Raw genomic sequence first — 19,114 nt, forward strand, 5'->3', positions numbered from 1 at the left:
AGTGAGGGCAGGTGAGGGGCCGCTGAGCCTCTCAGAGGGGAGGATGGGGCGGGGAGGGGGGAGGGGGGAGCCGGGAGACAGAAGACAGGGAGACTATAGAGAGGACAGAGTGTGACCCAGAGATGCACACGCACGGATAAGGAGAAAGAGGTAGGCTGAAGGAGAAGCAAGTAGGGAGAGACCTGACAGACAGACACAGACAGACAGTCCTTTGCGGACTTGGGGCACCCGTTTAGCAGGGGCATGAGCAAAGGCACAGAGGGGAAGCAGAAGGCACACAGCTGCTGCCCAGATGCCTCTCAGCCCTGCTGACCCCTGAGCCCTTGGGGACACAGGCCAGCAGGCAGCAGCTGGAGCAGGGGGGGCCTTGGACTCAGACCAACCCGATTCAAATCCCTGCACTGCCGCTCACCAGATGTGTGCCTTCAGGCAAGCACGACCACCCCCACCCCTCTGGCCTCAGCTGTCCCCTTGAGAAGACAGACTTGGTGACAGCCACCCTTGCTGTGTGAGGAGGAGGTCTGGGTGGGGAAAGGCCCAGGTGGTACAGCCCACCTCCAGGGGGGGGGGGAGGGGAGGGGCGGGGCGGGGGGGGGGATCGGGGGATGGAGGACACAGGCTCCATGCATGCTTGCAGAATGGATGCACGAATGCGCCCCCATCTCCAAATGACTTCCTGCTGTGGGGTGCCTGGGTGGCTCAGTGGGTTAAGCCTCTGCTTTTGGCTCGGGTCATGGTCTCAGGGTTCTGGGTTCGAGCCCCACATTGGGCTCTCTGCTTAGCGGGGAGCCTGTTTCCCTCTCTCTCTGCCTGCCTACCTGTGATCTCTCTCTTTCTCTGTGTCAAATAAATAAATAAAATCTAAAAAAAAAAAAGTATTTTCCTGCCGCACCTGGGATGATGACACATTCCTGTTTGGGCCATTCCCTAGAGGTAGGGGGACCCTGGCAGAAAAATTGTAGGGAACCTGGAACCCTGTCTTGCCCCATCTGTAAAATGCACACTGTGAACCCTGACAGACTGACCTTGTGGGGGCTCTTGGGAAGTTCCACTAGAGCAAAGACCAGAGAATTCCAGAATGTTCTAGGGAGGCCAGGTGGTGAACGAGGACAGAGAGTGGGTTTGGCAGTGTGGCAGGCGGAGTTTGAAGCCCAGCATGACGCCTACCTGCCTGGAGCCACACACAATGCCTCATTTGACCTACCTTGCATACCTGAGTTATCTCTGTGACCTTGAGCACATTTCTCACCCTCTCTGGGCCTCGGTTTCTTTCTAATAGTGCCTAGAACAGTGCCTAGAATGTAGTGAGGGCTACATGCATGTTTCTTTAATAAAAATGAAGCCAATAACATCCTCCTGAGGTCTTGTGCTCTCTGTGGCAGGAAGAACCAGATGTGGATTTGAGCCCCCATCTGTCTGGCCAGGGGCTGGGATTGCCAAGGAAGTATGAGGCCTTGGGTGCCGTGGAGCCAGCTTAAACTGGACCAGGGCTTCCAGTGGCTCATCCAAGTTCATTCCCAGTCTGAGAGGAGGCTCCGGGGTTGGGGGGTACCCAAGGGCCCTGGGCAGGACCAAGGCTGCTTGCTTAGCCCTTGGCCGGCCGAGCGTGGCTTCATCGGGAATTCAGGGATGTAGGCGTGGGCTGAGCGCTGCCCAAGCATGAACGCTAGCCAAGGATTTGGGCTGTCTGTTTGCTCTGGGCTTTTCTGGACCTCAGGAGACGAGAGAGAGCTGACATAATGGACACCCCTGCATCCATCCTCGTTCACGTCACCGGACTCCGGAAGCCCCCGCACTTGACCTCTCTTCCTTCATGGGGCTCATTTCCTCTTAGCCTCATTTTCTATCCTTCTGCCTCCCACCGCTGCTCCCACAGGGCCATTGTAATCCGTTCAGTGTGTATCTTTTTATTTGGTAGTGTTTTTGCAAAACGTGTGTTACTGTTTTGTGTGCTTTGCCGCATTTGCATGTGTACTTTCAATGCACTTAAGAGCTATTATGGTTAGGTGGTTTTAAGATGCTCTGAATGCCACTGCTGTGTACACACTGGATAATCTGTTGCTTCTACCAGCTGCGTATCATTCACCAGTCCCGTCTCCCACAGTGGACATTCAGGGGCCTCCAGCTTCCAGCTATCAGGGGACGACTCTGTGTGCTGCACAGACCACCCCCAGCACTCAGGAACCTTGATGGTTTTTGTGCACGTGATCTCCCCATGGTCTCTTGCCTTAACAGCCAGCACCTTCGCTCTTTGTTGGGAGGAGTGACCTCAGGGGCTGGGAGTGCCTGGGAATGCACAGAGGCAGGGAAGAGGGATACAAATACCCAGCCTCCTGGACGGTGACCTCCATTGTTCTCAGAGCACAAGCAAGAGCCGAGGGCACCTTCTGCACCCTTGTCCAGCCTCCTCCCCTTCCGGATCCTATTTCTCCACTCCCTTACCTATTTTTCCTAGAACACATCCTTGATAAATCACTGTTGCAGGGGTCGTCATTGGAGGTTTGCTTCTGGAGAGCCAAAGCTAAGGCATGACCCCTAACCCCCAAACACTACCCATGAGCGCCCCCAGTGCTTGGTGCCTCCTAGGGCTGGAAGGTGCACAGGTACCTTCTTGGGTACCTATGGTGTGGCATGAGAACCCGTGCCCCTACCCTGCCAGCCTGCGGGGTAACCTTGCCAGCTTTGCATTTGTGCCACAGTCCAGCAGGCGCTAAGTGTTATCTGGCCGTGGTTCTCATTTGGATGTCTTTGAGCATAAATTTGTCATACGCCGGCATTTGGAGGTTTCCCTCTGGTAAATTACCTGTTCGTATCATTTGACCATTGTTCTGTTGGAATTGTTCTCTTTTTAGATTTGAAGGAAGGGGTTTTTGTACCTTGTAGACAGCAATCCCTTGATGGGTTTGGAGATTATAAATCTCTTGGAGGCAGGCAGCCCTGGAGGTAGGGCCTGTGTGTGTGTGTGTGTGTGTGTGTAACCCACTGTAGGCAGGGGGCTTGGGCCCCAGCATGGGTGAGGCCATGGGACATAGAGCTGGGGATAAGACCCTGCCCATGCTCAGAGTGAGCCATCTGGAGGAACCACAAATAGCAATGCTAGGTTATAACACTAATGACAACACATAGGTGTTAGGAATTGAATTGAATCCCCCCTACCACCAAATTCATATCTTGACGTCCACACCCCCAATCCCTCAGAATGTGACTATGTCTGGAGACAGGGCATCTAGAGAGGTGCTTAGGGTAAAACGAGCTCATGAGGGTGGGCCCTAATCCCTCTTGACTGGGGGCCTTATAAGAAGAGATCAGGACACAGACCCACACAGAGCAAAGACCATACAGGATACAGGGAGGAGGTGGCTGTGTATTAGCCAGGGAGAGGGACCCTCAGAGAAACCAATGCTGCCAACACCTTGATCCTGGACCTACAGCCCCCAGAACTGTAAGAAAATCAACATCTGTGTTCTTTGAACTTCCTAGCCTGTGGTCCTTCATTACAGCTGCCCAAGGTGACTGCCCCAGGAGACGTGACACTCCAGGCTTCCAAAGTCTTGGGGGAGAAGGACACCTCCCCCCTTGCAGGACTGTTACCTGTGCCCACATTTCTAATGGGCTTGGCACCTGCCACACAGAAGTGTCCAGTCAATGATGATGCCACACGTGCCCCTTAAGTGCGTGCTCTGTGCCAGGCTCTGAGCTGGGGACTGGTGAAGAATGAATGTCTATTGTCTGGCAGGCCTTTTGGAGGTGTTAGGGGGCCGTGGGTAGGACGTGGTCAGCATTGCAGGGAGATGCCTGTGAGCTGGAGGGACCAATGGAGTCAGAAGCGGGTACCAGTAGGAAATTCTAGCAGATGCTGATTCTGGCTGACCCCACCCCCACCCCACAAACACCGACATCAATGGCTTGAGGCTCTACCCAGGTGTGTACAGTGCTTCACAGACCTTACTTTGCCTCCCTGTGCCTCCGTGTCCCCATCTGTAAATGGGAATGCTCGTGTCCTGGCACCGGAGTGCTGTCGTGAGGGGTGAGTAATAGGTGCGTGAAGTGTGTGGTCTGCAGTCCAGCACACAGGAAATGATCTGTTAGTTACAGGGATGAGCTTTCATGCCCCAGGCAGTGCCCAAGCACCCCAAAACGCACCTTCACCTACTCAAGCCTCACAGCAGCCTGGGGGTTGGTCATGGGATCTGCCCCGCTGCACTGGGATCGCGGTAGAGCCCCCAAGAGGACTCAGCTTCTGTCCAAGCTGCTGTAGCAGAATGTCAGAAACTATGCGGCTGAAGTCTCGAACCTTCCTGTTCACAGTTCTGGAGGCTGGGGGTGGTGGTGCAAGACCACACCTGAACAAGTTGCTTCTCTCAGGGGTCTCCGTTGCAGGACCTGCAAATAGGGATGATAAGAACGCTTGCTCTGCTGCTTCTCAGGGCTGCTGGGAGGGCCAGCTGAGGCCACAAAGGGAAAGAAAGCCATCCTTTCCTTCGTACACTTCCCATAAGTCTCCAGGAGGGGATGCCAGGGAGGAGAGGGCATGGAGGCAGGACACTGTCTCGGCCTGGGGAAGTCTGTCCCAGAGGCCTCAGAGCTGCCCAGCTCCAGGCCTCGTTCCAAATGGGTGTAAGGTCAGGGTGACAGGCCAAATCTGGGAGTGAGCCAGAGCGGCCCGTTTGCTCCGCAGGCTATCTGGGGAGCTGAGGGTGGAAAGGGGCCAGGCTGGCCACAGGCTCACCTGCCTGCCTGGGCTGTGATGAACGATGTGCTCTGGGCCTCCACCAGATGTCCCGAGAACTGGGGCAGTGGCTTCCTTGATGGGCTAGGAAAAGGGGAGCAATGAGTAAGACACTCTAGGGCATGAGGAGGTGTGGGAACAGACATGGAAAGACGTGCTTCACCTTCTGGAAAGCCAAGTGGCTAAAAGCAGGGCTCAATGTCTGCTCATCCTGGGTGTGAATTGGCCACTATTTGACTGGGTGACAGTAGCCTCACTTCCTCGCCTATACATGGGGGGGTGACAGCAGCACCACTCCCTGGGCTTCCTGGGGACGCATGAGCTAATGCAATGAAAGTATTTACACAGTGCGTGGGCTATTGTATGCGCCCAGTCAATTCTTATTTATCACCAGGAACTAAAACCAATCGAAAGTATCAATAGACAGAGACCTAAGAAGCAACCAAAACCAGTGCAGACGCCTGAGGAGCAGCAAGGCCATCGTGGTTGCTGGCTTTGGCCTGTGAATGTGACCGTGAGCTTCTCTGTGGTCACATCAAACAGAGAAATGTGATGTTGTGGCACCTGAATTACTAAGAATGAGGAAACAGCCCCGTTCCTCAGGAGAAGCACTGCTGCTCTTTTGCTGAATTCTCCTGGGCATTTCTCACTAAGCAGCGGGCTTCCTAAAGGGGGCCCAAGAGAGTCAGTGGGTGGGTGTGGGTCCCGGACTGGGATACACACGGCGTCGCAGGCGTGACTGTCACACGCAGCCACGCGTAGGCACCGCGAAGGAAAGGCGAAGGGAAACCCGGCACGGTGGCTCGGAGAAGGCAGCTCCGTGGGAGGAGCAGGAATGTGACGAAGGTCTGAGCTCTCCGGGTTCAAAGTGAAGGCTTAAAGAGCTCCAAGGGTTGAGTGGAAGGACTGGGGACCCCTAATCCCTCAGGGAAGCAGGGGGAGCCCAAGACACTGCTCACTGGGGTCCTTGGAGATCCAACTTCCCAGCTGTGTGGCCTTGGGCGAGTCGGCTCCCCTCTCTGAACCTCCATTTTTTTGCACCTGCCAGTTAGAGTTACCCCTTCGGGGCTGTCAGGGGCATTGCACGGAGCCTGGCAGAGCAGTGCTGGGCGTATGCTGAGCGTCCCGATTAATGTTGGATGTGTGTATACAGAGAAGACGCATTTGTAGTTACACAAGCTTTTTTCAGGAGCTTCCTGATTGTTTGTTGAAGGAATAAAAATAACTAGAACTTTATAGCTCTTTATCATTTACCGTTGGCCAAGGGTTCACTGCCGCTTCACCTGACATTTCTGACAACATGAGGAAGACACTCTTTCCCCTATTTGAGAGACAAGAGATTAGAACTTAGAGAAGCAAAATCCTTGCCTGTGTCACCCTTGATCTGCCCTTAAACCCAGAAGTGGGGAGGTAAGCGGGCAGGACATGAGGGTCCTATGGCCTTTCCAGCCCCTCCTCCCTTCCCAGGCAAAGTGCATTTTAGAAGGGCCTTAAGAGTAGAATCTTGGGACCAGAACAGCATAGTGCTTGCCCTGTTTTAAGAGCTTCACAGGTGACATTCAAGCCTCACAGCCATCCCATGAGTTAGAGGCTGTGGGGATCACACCCATTTTATAGATAAGACAACGGACTTGCCCGTGGTCACAGGAGGTTCATGTGGACCCAGGATTTGGGAGCTGGCAGCCTGGTTGGGCCACGGAGTCTGTGTCCTTGACCCCCTGCTCTACAGCCTGGGCTGGCGCAGAAACAGGCTCAGGGTGGGAGGGACAGGCCGAGGGCAGGCGTGTGATGAAATACTCTCCCGGGGAGGGCTGCGGGGCTCAGGGGGAGAGCATAAGCCAACTGGGGACACTGACTCACTCGATTCCTAGTCGGCTGAGTGGTGGACGGACAGACATGCCTAGAGGATGTCATTGTCACCCCGTGCCACCTCAGCCTGCCCACCCCCATCCCTGCTTACCGATGAAAAGACGTAGCCTCTGACCCCGAGCTGCTCCCAGCCCAGCTGGAGAGCCAGACATGACGTTATCTGTGTCCAGAGCCTGTCTATAGATGCTTGGAAAGTGCTGGATCCCCACTCCTCTTTGCCTTCCTCTTGGGTTCAGATGCGTGCACCCCCGCCCCCCCAGCCCCACAGCCAAGGAGGGAGGCATGCTGGAGGCAGGGAGAAGAAGTATAGGACAGATGCGCAGGCTGGGGGACGCCCCCTCCAGGCTTCTTCAGGCTTCCTGGCCTTGCTCCGCCCGAGCACACATCTGTCCTGTGCCTTGTCACTGACTGTGAGCCCCTACGGGAAGGGACCCAAGGAAGGCACTTCCACGTCCCTGGGACCTGCACAAGCTGGCATAGGGAAGGAGGACATGGTCATTTCGTCCTCAAGGCCACTCTCGGTGACTGTCATCAGACCATGATTTTGGGGGCAGCATGTAGTGACGGTGAGAGCCCTCGTTCTGCAGACCTGATCTTGAACACCAATCACACTTTGCCCCAGTTACAGGGGTGGGACGCACTGTTCCCATCTCCTCTCTGCATTCCGGGGGTCACAGGAAGCCCCGGGGGTGCTCTCACTGGGCATGTCTGGACTCTCCTCCCAGCCTGCGGAGTAAGCTGATACCCAAGTGGGGTGACACTTGAATTCTGAGTCCCTTGAGCCTATGACGCTCAAGGGGATTGTCCAAGTGGCTTTTATTTAATAAAAACAAAAGATGACTTTTCTGCCGTAAAATACAACCTCAAGCCCATTAAGGACCAACAGTGCATTTCCGTGGTGGAAGGCTGGAGTTATTTATAATGAAGCATTGATTGGCAGTTGTGCGAGCTGAGCGTCTGGTTTGGAGCCCACATGTCGGGATGGGAAGAGCTTGAGTGGTGGAAGGTGTTTGGGTGTCCGGCTATCAGAGCCCCATATTCCAAGCCCAGCCTGGAATTCAGCAGTTCCCCGCAGGGCCCTAACAGAATCACTAATATTTTTTGAGGGTTTATGATGTGCCAGCACTGAGCTGATGTGCCCTATTCCCGGTGCCTACAATTTTTACATCCGTCCTGCGAAGGAGCACGTGTTCCCATTTCATGGATGAGGAAACAAAGGCTCCGAGAGAGGTCACATAGCCAAAGCCACATGGCTGGCAGGTGGTTGAGGCTGGGTTTGAACCGTGCCCGTGGGCGCACCTCCAAGACCTCCCAAGTTTGCCAGCTCCCCAGAATCTCAGGGTGTTCCTCCTTCGAGTGGGAAAATCCCCAGCAAAGTTGTTCTGGGAATTGGCCCATGTGCCACTTAAGTTGCCTGACACATGGTAGGTGCTCGGTGAGTGGATTCGTGGCCATGTCCTTCCCAGACAGTGGCGACACGGGTCTGTGTGTGGTCCATGGCCCCACGGAGCTCAGGGTACGCCCGGAAGAAGGATGCTTCTCTCTCTGGGCCTCAGTTTCCCCAGATCTGAAACAAGAGTCCCCATGCCTGCCTCTGAGAGGCCCTGGGAAGACAAAATGAGGGAATTATTCCTTGGCACGGAGTGGGTGTTCAGGGCCATTTCTCCTCTGTCTTCCGGGTAAGTGGAATGGTGTTTTCTGGGGCTGTCCTGGCAGCAGACTTGTATGGAGCCATCTGTGCACTCTCGCCCGTGCCTTCCCCTGCACCCGCCCCCAACTCAGGCCCTCCTCTGTGGATGTGCTGGGTGGGGCGGGGATGAGGTTGGGATGAAGGGTTCGGCGCTTCATCTGGTTTCGAGGGGCTCAGCCACTCCCCAGCCTCCACCCTTGGGCATCACTTGGCCTTTCTGAGCCTCTGCTTCCTCCTCTGTGCACTGGGAGCGGTGACGATAGAGCCTGTCTCTGGCTCTGAGTCCACCCAGGCCCCCACTCCAGACCTGGCTCCAATCCCTGCCTCTCTGTCCTTTTCCTGCAGGTGTTTCTAGCTGTGCCCAGGGACTGACTGGCTGAGGACCCCATCGGAGAGCCTTGGATACCCTAACTGAACGGTGAGGGGCTTTTGTGGTTGCAACTAGCATCTCCAAAGGCCACACTGGTGGGGGACCCGTGACACGGGGGGAGCACTTGGAGAATGCCAGCCAGCTGTCTCCTGGGTTTGGGAAACATGGAGGGACCCGAGCTCCCAGCACTGCACTCCCCTCCTTCATTACGCTGAGCATCATCACCATTTTACCGTGAGTTGAGGAATCTGATGAATGATTGTCTCCCTCACTAGACTGTAAGCAAAGGGGAGGGTCCAGGAGAGGCAGCAAAACAGGATGGTCAAGAGGCTTGACTCTGAAGCTGGGTGTGGCTCCTGGCTCTGCCTCGTCTCCGCTGTATAACCTCAGGCAAGGGACTTAGGCTCTCTCTACCTCAGCTTCCCTGTCTGTAAAATGGGGTTTGTAGTTAAGTAAGCCCTTAAGCCATCAAGATGCCAAACTGGCCTGGCCCAGAGTCAGGCAGATCCCGGTTGGCCTTGCTGGTGTTGGCCAAGCCCTTGGAGTCAGTCGCCATCACGCTTCCCCACTGACCCCTGTCTCCCCTCGCAGAGAATGGGGAATGAGGATTACAACACTTCCCTTGCCTATGATGACTACCTGGACGATTTTGACCCCATCATGGTCCTGGAGGAATCTTCTCCCCTGGAAGGCACGACAGCCAGGATCTTCCTGGTGGTGGTCTACAGCATCATCTGCTTCCTCGGGATCCTGGGCAATGGGCTGGTGATCATCATCGCCACCTTCAAGATGAAGAAGACGGTGAACACGGTCTGGTTCCTCAACCTGGCCGTGGCGGACTTCCTGTTCAATGTCTTCCTCCCGATCCACATAGCCTACGCGGCCCTGGACTACCACTGGGTCTTCGGGACGGCCATGTGCAAGATCAGCAACTTCCTCCTCATCCACAACATGTACACCAGCGTCTTCCTGCTGACCGTCATCAGCTTTGACCGCTGCGTCTCTGTGCTCCTCCCCGTCTGGTCCCAGAACCACCGCAGCGAGCGGCTGGCCTACGTAGCCTGCATGGTCATCTGGGTCCTGGCTTTCTTCCTGAGCTCTCCCTCCCTGTTCTTCCGGGACACGGCCCATGTGCACGGGAAGATAACCTGCTTTAACAACTTCAGCCAGTCGGCGGCCAGCTCTGCCCCGTGGCCCACTCACTCCCGCCTGGACCCCGTGGGCTTCGGCCGGCACACAGTGGTGACCGTCACCCGCTTCCTCTGTGGCTTCCTGGTCCCCGTGCTTGTCATCACGGCCTGCTACTTCACCATCGTCTGCAAGCTGCGGCGCAACCGGCTGGCCAAGACCAAGAAGCCCTTCAAGATCATTGTGACCATCGTTACCACCTTCTTCCTCTGCTGGTGCCCCTACCACACCCTCCATCTGCTGGAGCTCCACCACACCGCTGTGCCCGGCTCCGTCTTTAGCCTGGGTCTGCCCCTGGCCACTGCCATTGCCATTGCCAATAGCTGCATGAATCCCATCCTGTATGTCTTCATGGGCCAGGACTTCAAGAAGTTCAAGGTGGCCTTCTTCTCCCGCCTGGTCAATGCTCTGAGCGAGGACACAGGCCACTCCTCCTACCCCAGCCACAGAAGTTTTACCAAGATGTCGTCGATGAACGAGAGGGAGACCAGCATGCTTTGAGGCCCATCTGGGAACCCCGATGGACAGACACTCCGGCCTTGGAGGCCGCAAACTCTGCCTTTTCGAGACCACGGCAGAAACCTCCCCAGGACACACCAACGCCCCCTGTAGTCTGCACGGGGCTGACTGGCATTTTGAGCTGGGAGTCCAGGGCTTGGAACTCCTTTGTTCGAGTGGCCTGATGGACTGGGCAAGCCATGTCCTCTCAACTTTGGACTCTTTCCATGAGGATCTGGGGTCTGGGGGAGGCAGGGACGGAGAAGAGCTCAGGCCCTCAAAGGAGGCCAACTGAAGATACTCACCCTTGAACTTTCCAGGGTGATGGTGCTTTGCGGGGCCATAGCTGTTTGGGAGACGTGGTGCCAGCCCCTTGCCCCAGGCCCTGCTCGCACCTTGCCTTTGTTTCCTGGGGGCCAGGTCATGGCGGGCAGCCATCACCTGCAGTTTTCACCCCATCCTGGGGGCTGCCCTTCCTTCCCTGGTCCACCGACTCTGGCTGCCGGTGCTCAGAATAAAGCACGCCAGGGCGGGAGGCCAGGGAAGGAGGGCCTGTCCTTCTCCTCAGCTTCCTCCAAGCCTTGCCCAAGTCAGCTTCAGGAAACAAGCTGGGGGCATCCTGCAGGTTGAAGAACGGGTCCAAGGTCTTGGTCACGGAACTCAGCGGAGCCTGCAGCCTGGGCCCTTGTCCTGTGCTGCTGAGAGGCAGGCGGTGGGGCCTGCCCAGGAGTAGCTCTGTTGCCGTTTCTCAATGAGGCCTGACACCTTCCCGTGCTACAGTGTCATTATCCCACTTACAAGTTACAAGTGACAAAACAGACGTCCTGTTTGGGGGTGGGGGTGGGGAGTAACTCACAGGGACACGCAGCTAGCCGGAAGCCAGTTAAGAGGTGAAGCCAGCTCTGACTGGCTCCGGAACCTCTGTTTTTTTTTTTTTTTTTTTTTTTTTTTTTTTTTTTTTTTAATGGAGGGTGTATCTATTGAGAATATTCTAGACTCTCATGTTCGCCTACATTTACTTAGCACCCCCTATGCTAAAGACTGTCCATGTGTTACCTCCTTTACTCCCCTCCGCCCCGGCGGGCCTGAGTTAGGTACAGTTATTACTTCCCTTTTACATATGATGGATAGCTGCAGCTCAGAGAGGTTAAGTAACTTGCCTAAGGGCGTCCAGTGGGTCTCTGCCAGAACTTGGATTTGAAAACAGGTCTTTCTGGCTCAGAGAAGGCTGCAGAATCAGGGTGTGGAGAGAGGCTTGGGGTTTTGACCATAAATATCTATTACTCGGCAGATTCATATAAACCTCTTAATAGCGCATAACCCAGGCTTGCAAAAAGTTTTTCAAAATGACCCAACATGGCAAAGAAAGTACACTTCGCCTCCAGTCCCCTGACACCCACCCACACGTGCCCACTGTGGTTCCCATGTGCTGCACCACCGGCGACCTCCAGGGAAGGCAGGGTGGGGAGAGAGGCTGGGCTGGAGCCGGTCTCTGGTGGGCCCGAGGCCCTCCGGCCTCGAGTGTCCACATTCTCTTGTCTTCCACGTGCCGCCGTTGTGAAGCCAATTCCCTGACAAGATGCGGTGAACACATGTAATGTGTACACAGCGCTGGGCAGGTTCCCGAGGCCACGGGCTTTTGAAAGGGGTTTGGAAATCACACCTCATTAAAAGAGGGACTGTTCCTTCCCTCCTTGGGCCATTGTGCTTATGAGGAGGCAGCTTGGAACTGACCCCAAGGCATCCAGTGGCTTCAAGAAATCTAAACTCGGGCCATCTGGGAGCATAAAAAGGGAGCTTGAATTCGTGCCCAGTGCCTTTTGTCACCTCCCACCACCGTGGCACAGGTGAAGGAGCTAAGGCACGGGACAGCGTGGGATGTCTGGCCCCAGAGGGACAGTCCTCAGCCACTCAGCCTCTGACCCCCAGGTGCTACTTGCTCAGGCCAGGGCCCTCGCTCCTCCTGGGCTGCATGCCGGCTAGGCAGGGCCAGGGAGCCAGGAAATCATTTTGTCATTGGAAAAGCTGATGAGCAGGAGTAAAACTCAAACCAGCTGTTTCCTCCTTAAGGTCAGGCCTCTTTCTGGCTGCCCCACCAGGAGTTTCTCATTAAATACTGAAATGCAATCGGGACCTCCTCCTGCATCTTGTCCCTGCAGCTTCTTCAGAGTGTCTCCCAGGGGACATATACAAAGGTCCTGTGGTTCACAAAGAGTGTGCCCTTGCACTACTCCACAGGCGGCCAATGTGCTTTGTGCCTGAGAGGGTCTGCCCCCATTGGGGCCAGGAACCAGTCAATGGGGGCCCCCGTGCTGCTTCCTGGGTGGGGCGGGTGGGTGGAGGGCGGACGGGGAAGTGGGCACAGGGACAAGAAGTGAAGGTGGGGTTTGACAGGAAGAGGGGAGGGACGCACAGAGGAAATGCAAAATAGAGACCAAGCAAAGGGGTCTGGCATTCATTAAACAAGTCATAAGACTTGTCAGGCTCAGGATCTCATCAGACCCTCCAAAGGAGAAGAGGACCATCGGAGCCACATGGGTGACGCAGAATGAGAGGTTTGGCTTGCGGGCCCCACTTGCTCAGGGGAGCTCCCAGCTTCTTCAGCCTGTGGGAGGAAGGAGGGGGGCAGGAGGCAGAAGAGGGACCAGAGGGAGGGGCTCAAGAGGGGACAGTGACCCAGATGTGGCACTGGCTGAGGAATGAGGAAGGAATGGCTTAAGCCTGTCCCCAGAGTCAACTCGAGAGGGTTTAAGGGGCCAGGCTGGGCAGGAGAGGATAGAGTCCAACAGTGAGTGCCACAAGGGGCATTCCCATTTTACAGATGAGGGAGCTGAGAGCTGTTCTTTGCCGCAAATGGAGCTGGTATTTGCTTGGATGGAAGGGATACGTGATTCCCCAGCCTTTCCCTCTCCCATTCCTCCCTAGCATGTGGTGCCATGGTGGAGATGGGTGCCCCGGGCCTGTGGTTGCCAAGCCCTGGACTCAGAAAATTGCTGCTAGGGGTGGTATTCAGGACCAGGAGTATCCAGGAAGCCATTTGTCCAACCAAGAAGTAATTCAGGAGGGTGGGGGTTGCTTGCTTTCTCCCTTTGAGGACATAGTTGCTTTTGAATAAAGAAACGAGAGGTGAGAGCGGGGCCATGCTGGACGTTCCTGCCCACCCCCAAACCCTCTTGCCTTCCTCCTCCACCTCACAGAGCAGCAGGCGAGGCTCAGAGAAGTGCAGCACGCTGCCCAAAGTCACACAGCAGTGTTGTGAAATGGCAGCAGGAGGAAGCCAGAAGTTTCCTACCATTCCCCAAATTTAGGACTTCAAAGAAACTGTGTTTTGAAAAGCATTCCCTCCACTTTACTTCAATTTCTTGGCAACCAAGGACCGTAGATTGTTAGTAATGACTCAAGATAACCCCACCCAGCCACTCCAACATCCGTCTACCCACCCAGCCACCCAGCCACCCATCCATTTACACAACCCATTCATCCGTTCCATAAAAATCTGTTTAATACCTTCTCTTTGCCAGGCCCTGTTGTAGGCACCGGGAATGCGAGGGTGACCAGGGCATTCACAGTCCCTGTCCTCAAGAGCTCATTCATTGGTCAGTGGGAGAGATAGCCAATAATTTTTTAAAAACCACACCCTTAAAGGAAAAGAACCATGCTAAGCGCTACACACCTATTAGAGAGAGATCTGACCCTGTCCAGAGGAGAGGGAAGCCTTGGGGAAGAGACACTTGAGATGTGTGGGATGGGTAGGTGCTGATTCGGTGGCAGAGGGGCGGGGGCTGGAGAAGGTGCTCCAGGTGGCAGGAACAGAGCGGGAGGGGAGAGTGATGGCAAGGGACGGAAGGGGGTGGGCGATGCAGCAGAGGGAGGAGAATGAGCCCAGAGCAGACAGGATGGAGAGGACGGCAGGGGAGGCCATGGGCAGGGGAGGACGTGCTCAGATCTGCATCTTGCAATGATGCCGGGGGCTGCTCTGGGCGGGACAGGATGTGGAAGGACAGGAGGGGAAGCCAGGAGGCTGCCGCAGCCCCCAGCTGAGGGTGATGGGTGCAGAGGTAGAGCTCAAAGAAGGGGACTATTCTAGAGATACTTAAAATCTACCCAAGCTTTCTCAGGGGAGCGGTTAGCGGGAAGCCAACGCAGGGCCCATTTCAGCGGCACAGAGGCCTCCGTGCGTTCCTTTATTGATGGAAATTAATTGTAAATATTATTCAAATTTACCTCCCAATGCACAATTACATTTCTCAGGGGAGCCCTCTGAGCACATAATAAAGCCCTATAAATAATACATATATTAACCTAAGAGGAACGGAGGCACATTAATGCTGTACTTGCGGGTGGCGGCTGGGGGAGTTTATGCAGACAAGATGCTAAGTGCTTAGACCGAGGATTTAACTTGGGAGATCACCAGAGCTCTGTCCCGGGGAGCTTCTGGAAGTCTCCCCCCATCCCTAGAGGGCAGCTAGCTGTTGCTCTAGAGGCCCAGTCAATGGCCAGTTGGTCACGGGTAGAGAAAGCACAGGTGTATAGGACCCTTACCTTGTTCCTGAAGCCCCAAGAAAGCATTTCCCATAGTCATAATAGTTGGTCCTATTAACTGAGCATGCGCAGGGTTTGGGTCTCCTCCAAGTGCTTTGGTTTCATTATCTCTTTGGATCCTTACAACAACCTTTATGGCAGCAGCCATTCCTCTTCCCACTTCCCCATGAGGAAATGAAGGCTCAGAGAGGTGCAGTGTCTTGCCCAGCATCACACAGCTAGTAAGTGACAGAGCTAGAGTTTCCAGCTCAAGTGTTTAACTTGAAAGCAACTTGCGAGCACAAACTGTCCTCTAACGAGACTCCTTCCTAGAGAGAGGAAGGCAAGCGTACGCTCTCTGTCCAGTGTCAGATTTTGAGGAGATGGGAATGGGGGTGGGGGGTGGATCTGACAGATTGCTTTTTCCTCTCGGTGGAAGGAAATGGTGTCTGGGTGGGCTCGTCATTCCTTCACAGCCCTAGGAATCTACAGATTCCATTTACAGATGGTGAAACTGAGGCTCTTTGCAGATCAGAGGCGAGCCTCCCACCTCCCTGACTGCTGGGACATGAGATGCATGCAGGAAAACGCCCACATGAGCCACTTTTCCGAACACCACTGCTCTAGAGACCCGAGCATTCACTGAGCCGCTAGTTTGTTGGTAAGGGCTTTGGTGCTGAGCTGCCATGAAGGACCCCTGCCCAGGATCTTGGGGGGCGGGGTGTCACTGGGGCATTTCCAGCAGAATCCTATAAAGGGAAAGCAGGAGACCTTGGAAACCCTGGTATAGGGCAGAGACCGACCGTGTTTGGGGCGTAAACATTATCCCTCACGCTTGTCCTGCATATGGGCGACGATGCTCTCTATCCGGATCTTGGTGCACTTACAGGGCTATCTTCGTCCATCCAACCTCATTTGTCTATACATACGTGATCACTGCACTTTACTGTAGTAAGTTAGGCCTCAAGGAAAGTATTTGGAAAAATAAATTTTAAAATAAAATGTAACATTTATGAACTTATTCACGGGGCCCGCAGGAGTGACACGCCGCTTCCTTTGGCACTCTGGACAGAATCAGATTCGAGAGAGCAAGTCGGAGGGAGGTAGTCTCAGCAGGGTCCATCCAGGGAGGCAGCATCTTGGGAAGGACTGAGCTCTCCCAGGGGTCACCCCAGCCCTTTCCCCATAGCTTTGGATGGCTATGACACAGGGTTGTGTGGGCTCAGGCTTGAATCCCAGCTCCACCATTGACGTGGGCTATGGTTAAGGCCCTATGACTTGGCCAAGCAGTTCAACCTCTCCAAAGCTTCAATGTTCTCATCTGGAAAATGGGTTTAAGAATCTGCAGCTCACAGGGTTGCACGAAGATTCAAGGAGATGTCGCAGGTACGCACTTAGGCTCACACACACCACCCACTTTCATCTGGAAGTACGTCAGCCTCCTTCCTGGGCTCTGGCCTTCCAGCCTTGGTCCCCCAACAACCCACGAAGCAACCGGAGTGAGCTCCCATCACAGAGCACAGCAATCCAAACCCCTTACAGGGTTACAAAGCCCTAGAGGATCGGCACTGCCTCTCCTTCTTCAGCTCATGCAGTTCCCCATCCAGGTGTCTCTCCCTCCCCAGACCACTGATGGCATAACCAGGTCCCCCTCCTCTTTCCGAGCAAGCGCCCCTTCTGAGTGAGGCCCTTCTGGACCCCTCCCTGCAGGTAAAGCAACCCCATCCCTATTCACAGTCTATCAGATCCCCTGTTTTCCATCCCTGACACTACTTCCTGCCATCTGGAAGAAGTTTATGTATTTGTGTTTAGTCGCTTTCTGTCTGTCCCTCTGCTGGATGGAGAGCTCCATCCGTGTGGCAGAGCCCTTGTCTGTCTGGGGCATCTCTGTGTCCCTGGCACCCAGAGCGGTCCTTAGCCCAGGAAACGCGCTCATGATCCTTGGTTGTACAAATGAAGAAATAACCATAAGCTGATGTTCCTTTGATCAAATCATCACCATCATTGAGTTTCAGGACGATTGCTATTACAATACACTGTTTCCAAAGTGTTTTCACATTTTTTCCTATCCCGAAGAAACTTGCGGGAGGGGACTATTGCCCATTTCACAGATATGGATACTGAGCTCCCCCGTCCCCCCAACTCCTGGCCAGGCTCACTTGGTTCAGAAGTGGAGAAGCCAGCATGGAGTTCTTGTCAGGGTACCAGCAGGAGCTCTTCCAAACCAAGGAGGTTTCCATTCAGTGCTTTTATCTCCCCTGGCCTTTTCCTTTTCCCTTTGTCTGATTAATTGCAGCCTGAAAATAAAGGAACCAGATGCCTCCCCTCCCACCCACAACACCCCCGCCCCTTGCATTGTTTTGTAGTTCTTTTCCGGACCAAGACTCTGTTAAGGATTTGGCTGGTACGACCATGACCACAAACTTCCCGTGTTTATCCTTCCACTTAGAAATCATGGATTAAGCAATCAACTGGGTACCAGGTCTGTGATGGGCACTGGCCGATGCTATGGCAAAAAGTCCAGCTAGACATCTGATGCCTGAGGACCCATGGAGCCCAGAGGAGAACCTCAGAATTTTCTTTTTCCCTGTTTTCCACCATGCAGCTGTCTGACACCCATGCAGCAAATCTGGACGACTGAATGAGTTTCTGGTTGGCTCCCAGAATCTGGAGCTGTGAGGCAGGGACACACACACGGGGAGGTGGGGAAAGGGGGCTCTCAGCCATGGCTGGTGGGTGGTAATAGCTGCCAAGCCCCTGGTCGACGGCAGGCAGTTTACTATGATGCTCAGGCCACGGCCAAGACCCTAGTGCTTGACTGGGAAGCCTGACTCCTGATGGCATTTCAGGCACCATGACAAACAGCCAGAGCCAACGCCATATCCATCATTTCGCCTCATCCTCATTAAAAACCAGCTGGGGGGACACCTGGGTGGCTCAGTGGGTTAAGTAGACGCCTTCGGCCCAGGTCATGATCCTGGGGTCATGGGATCAAGTCCCGCATTGGGCTCCCTGCTCGGCAGGGAACCTGCTTCTCTCTCTGCCTCTGCCTGCCTCTTTGCCTACTTGTGTAAACTCGCTCGCTCTCTCTCTCTCTGGCAAATGGATAAAAATCTTTAAAAAAACAAAACAAAACAAAACAAAAAAACCAGCTGGGAAAAACCTCCTTCACATTGAACACAAAGACGCTGAAGTCCAAAGGGGTCAGGGATGTTTCCCAGAACCACACTGACAGCCACCCGTTGACTTCTATCTTGAGCACCAACTATGTTCCAGGGACCATGCTGGGTTCTGGGGATACCTCAGCAGCCACTGCCCTAACATTCTTGAATCTTACGACTTGTTTGTATGTTCAAGAGCTGGGATTTGAACCCATGCCTGGAGAGCTTTGTTGCTTCTTCTCCTCCCCCAGGTACACTGCTTCTTGAGTTACAGAACCCAGGTACAGAGGAATCAGTACCGAATGGAGAGAAAGGCTTTCTGTTGTCATGCCTCAAACCTCTCAGGAGTTAGAGAAATCACATATTGGCTGGGAACTGAGATCGATTCTGAGAACCAGGAAGTAGCTGTCAGCAACTGCTCTCCCCTCCCTGACTCCTCAAAATAGGGCAGTGATTGATTCCCCCAGCTCTTTTTCCCCCTCCAAAAGTGGTAGATGGCACCGTTTAACCCAAAAGAACGGCACGCTCGAGCTGGAATTGCAGGAACTGTGGCCAACCGACAGAACATGAAATTAGGAATGGGGTGAGTTCCATGGTCCCCTCCCAGACTCACTATGGGATCAACAGGGTTTTTATCTGAAATGTCACCTTTTCTAGATCCCGGATTGTAAGCCTCATCCTGATCCCCTGGCCGCAGCACCATCAAGGATGCGCTAGATCAATGGAAGTGGCTTGTTCAATCTTAACATGTCAGATGGCGGGGTCCTTAGGGTCAGTCGAGTCAAACCCCTGCCCAGGGGAGGGAGGTTAGTCCCACAATCCATGGGAGGTGACCCAGGAAGGAACCCAGAGGTCCCCATGCCCAGCGATTTTGTTCCCTGCTCTTGTACGTGATCATTTGTGCCCTTCGACGGCTTGGGCTTTTGTCACATTCTGGTTCAGACACATCAATCCATGTAAACTTGAGAAGCAGAGAAACAGACAATCAGTGTATCTTCCAAGACTGGGAATATAAATAACACAAATAAAAGTCCTAATAATCCATGCTGTTTGGCATTCATCTCCCCAGCAACTGTGTGAAATAAACC

At 54.3% G+C, this 19,114-nt stretch overlaps 1 protein-coding gene across 7 annotated transcripts in view; it reads left to right on the top strand.

Annotated features, from left to right (window-relative positions):
- CMKLR1 (chemerin chemokine-like receptor 1) overlaps positions 1 to 15,872 on the top strand; it is a 49,915-nt gene extending 34,043 nt beyond the window's left edge. For all 7 annotated transcript variants that reach the window (XM_059139280.1, XM_059139279.1, XM_059139284.1 and 4 more), the window contains 2 exons: positions 8,634 to 8,706; positions 9,250 to 15,872. In XM_059139280.1, the coding sequence (XP_058995263.1) occupies positions 9,253 to 10,347 (1,095 nt within the window). In that variant the 5' untranslated portion in view covers positions 8,634 to 8,706; positions 9,250 to 9,252 and the 3' untranslated portion in view covers positions 10,348 to 15,872. The remainder of the gene's footprint in view (positions 1 to 8,633; positions 8,707 to 9,249) is intronic.
- Positions 15,873 to 19,114: the final 3,242 nt, after the last annotated feature.

This window comes from Mustela lutreola, chromosome 11 (assembly GCF_030435805.1).
Source record: "Mustela lutreola isolate mMusLut2 chromosome 11, mMusLut2.pri, whole genome shotgun sequence".
NCBI classification, from domain to species: domain Eukaryota; kingdom Metazoa; phylum Chordata; class Mammalia; order Carnivora; family Mustelidae; genus Mustela; species Mustela lutreola.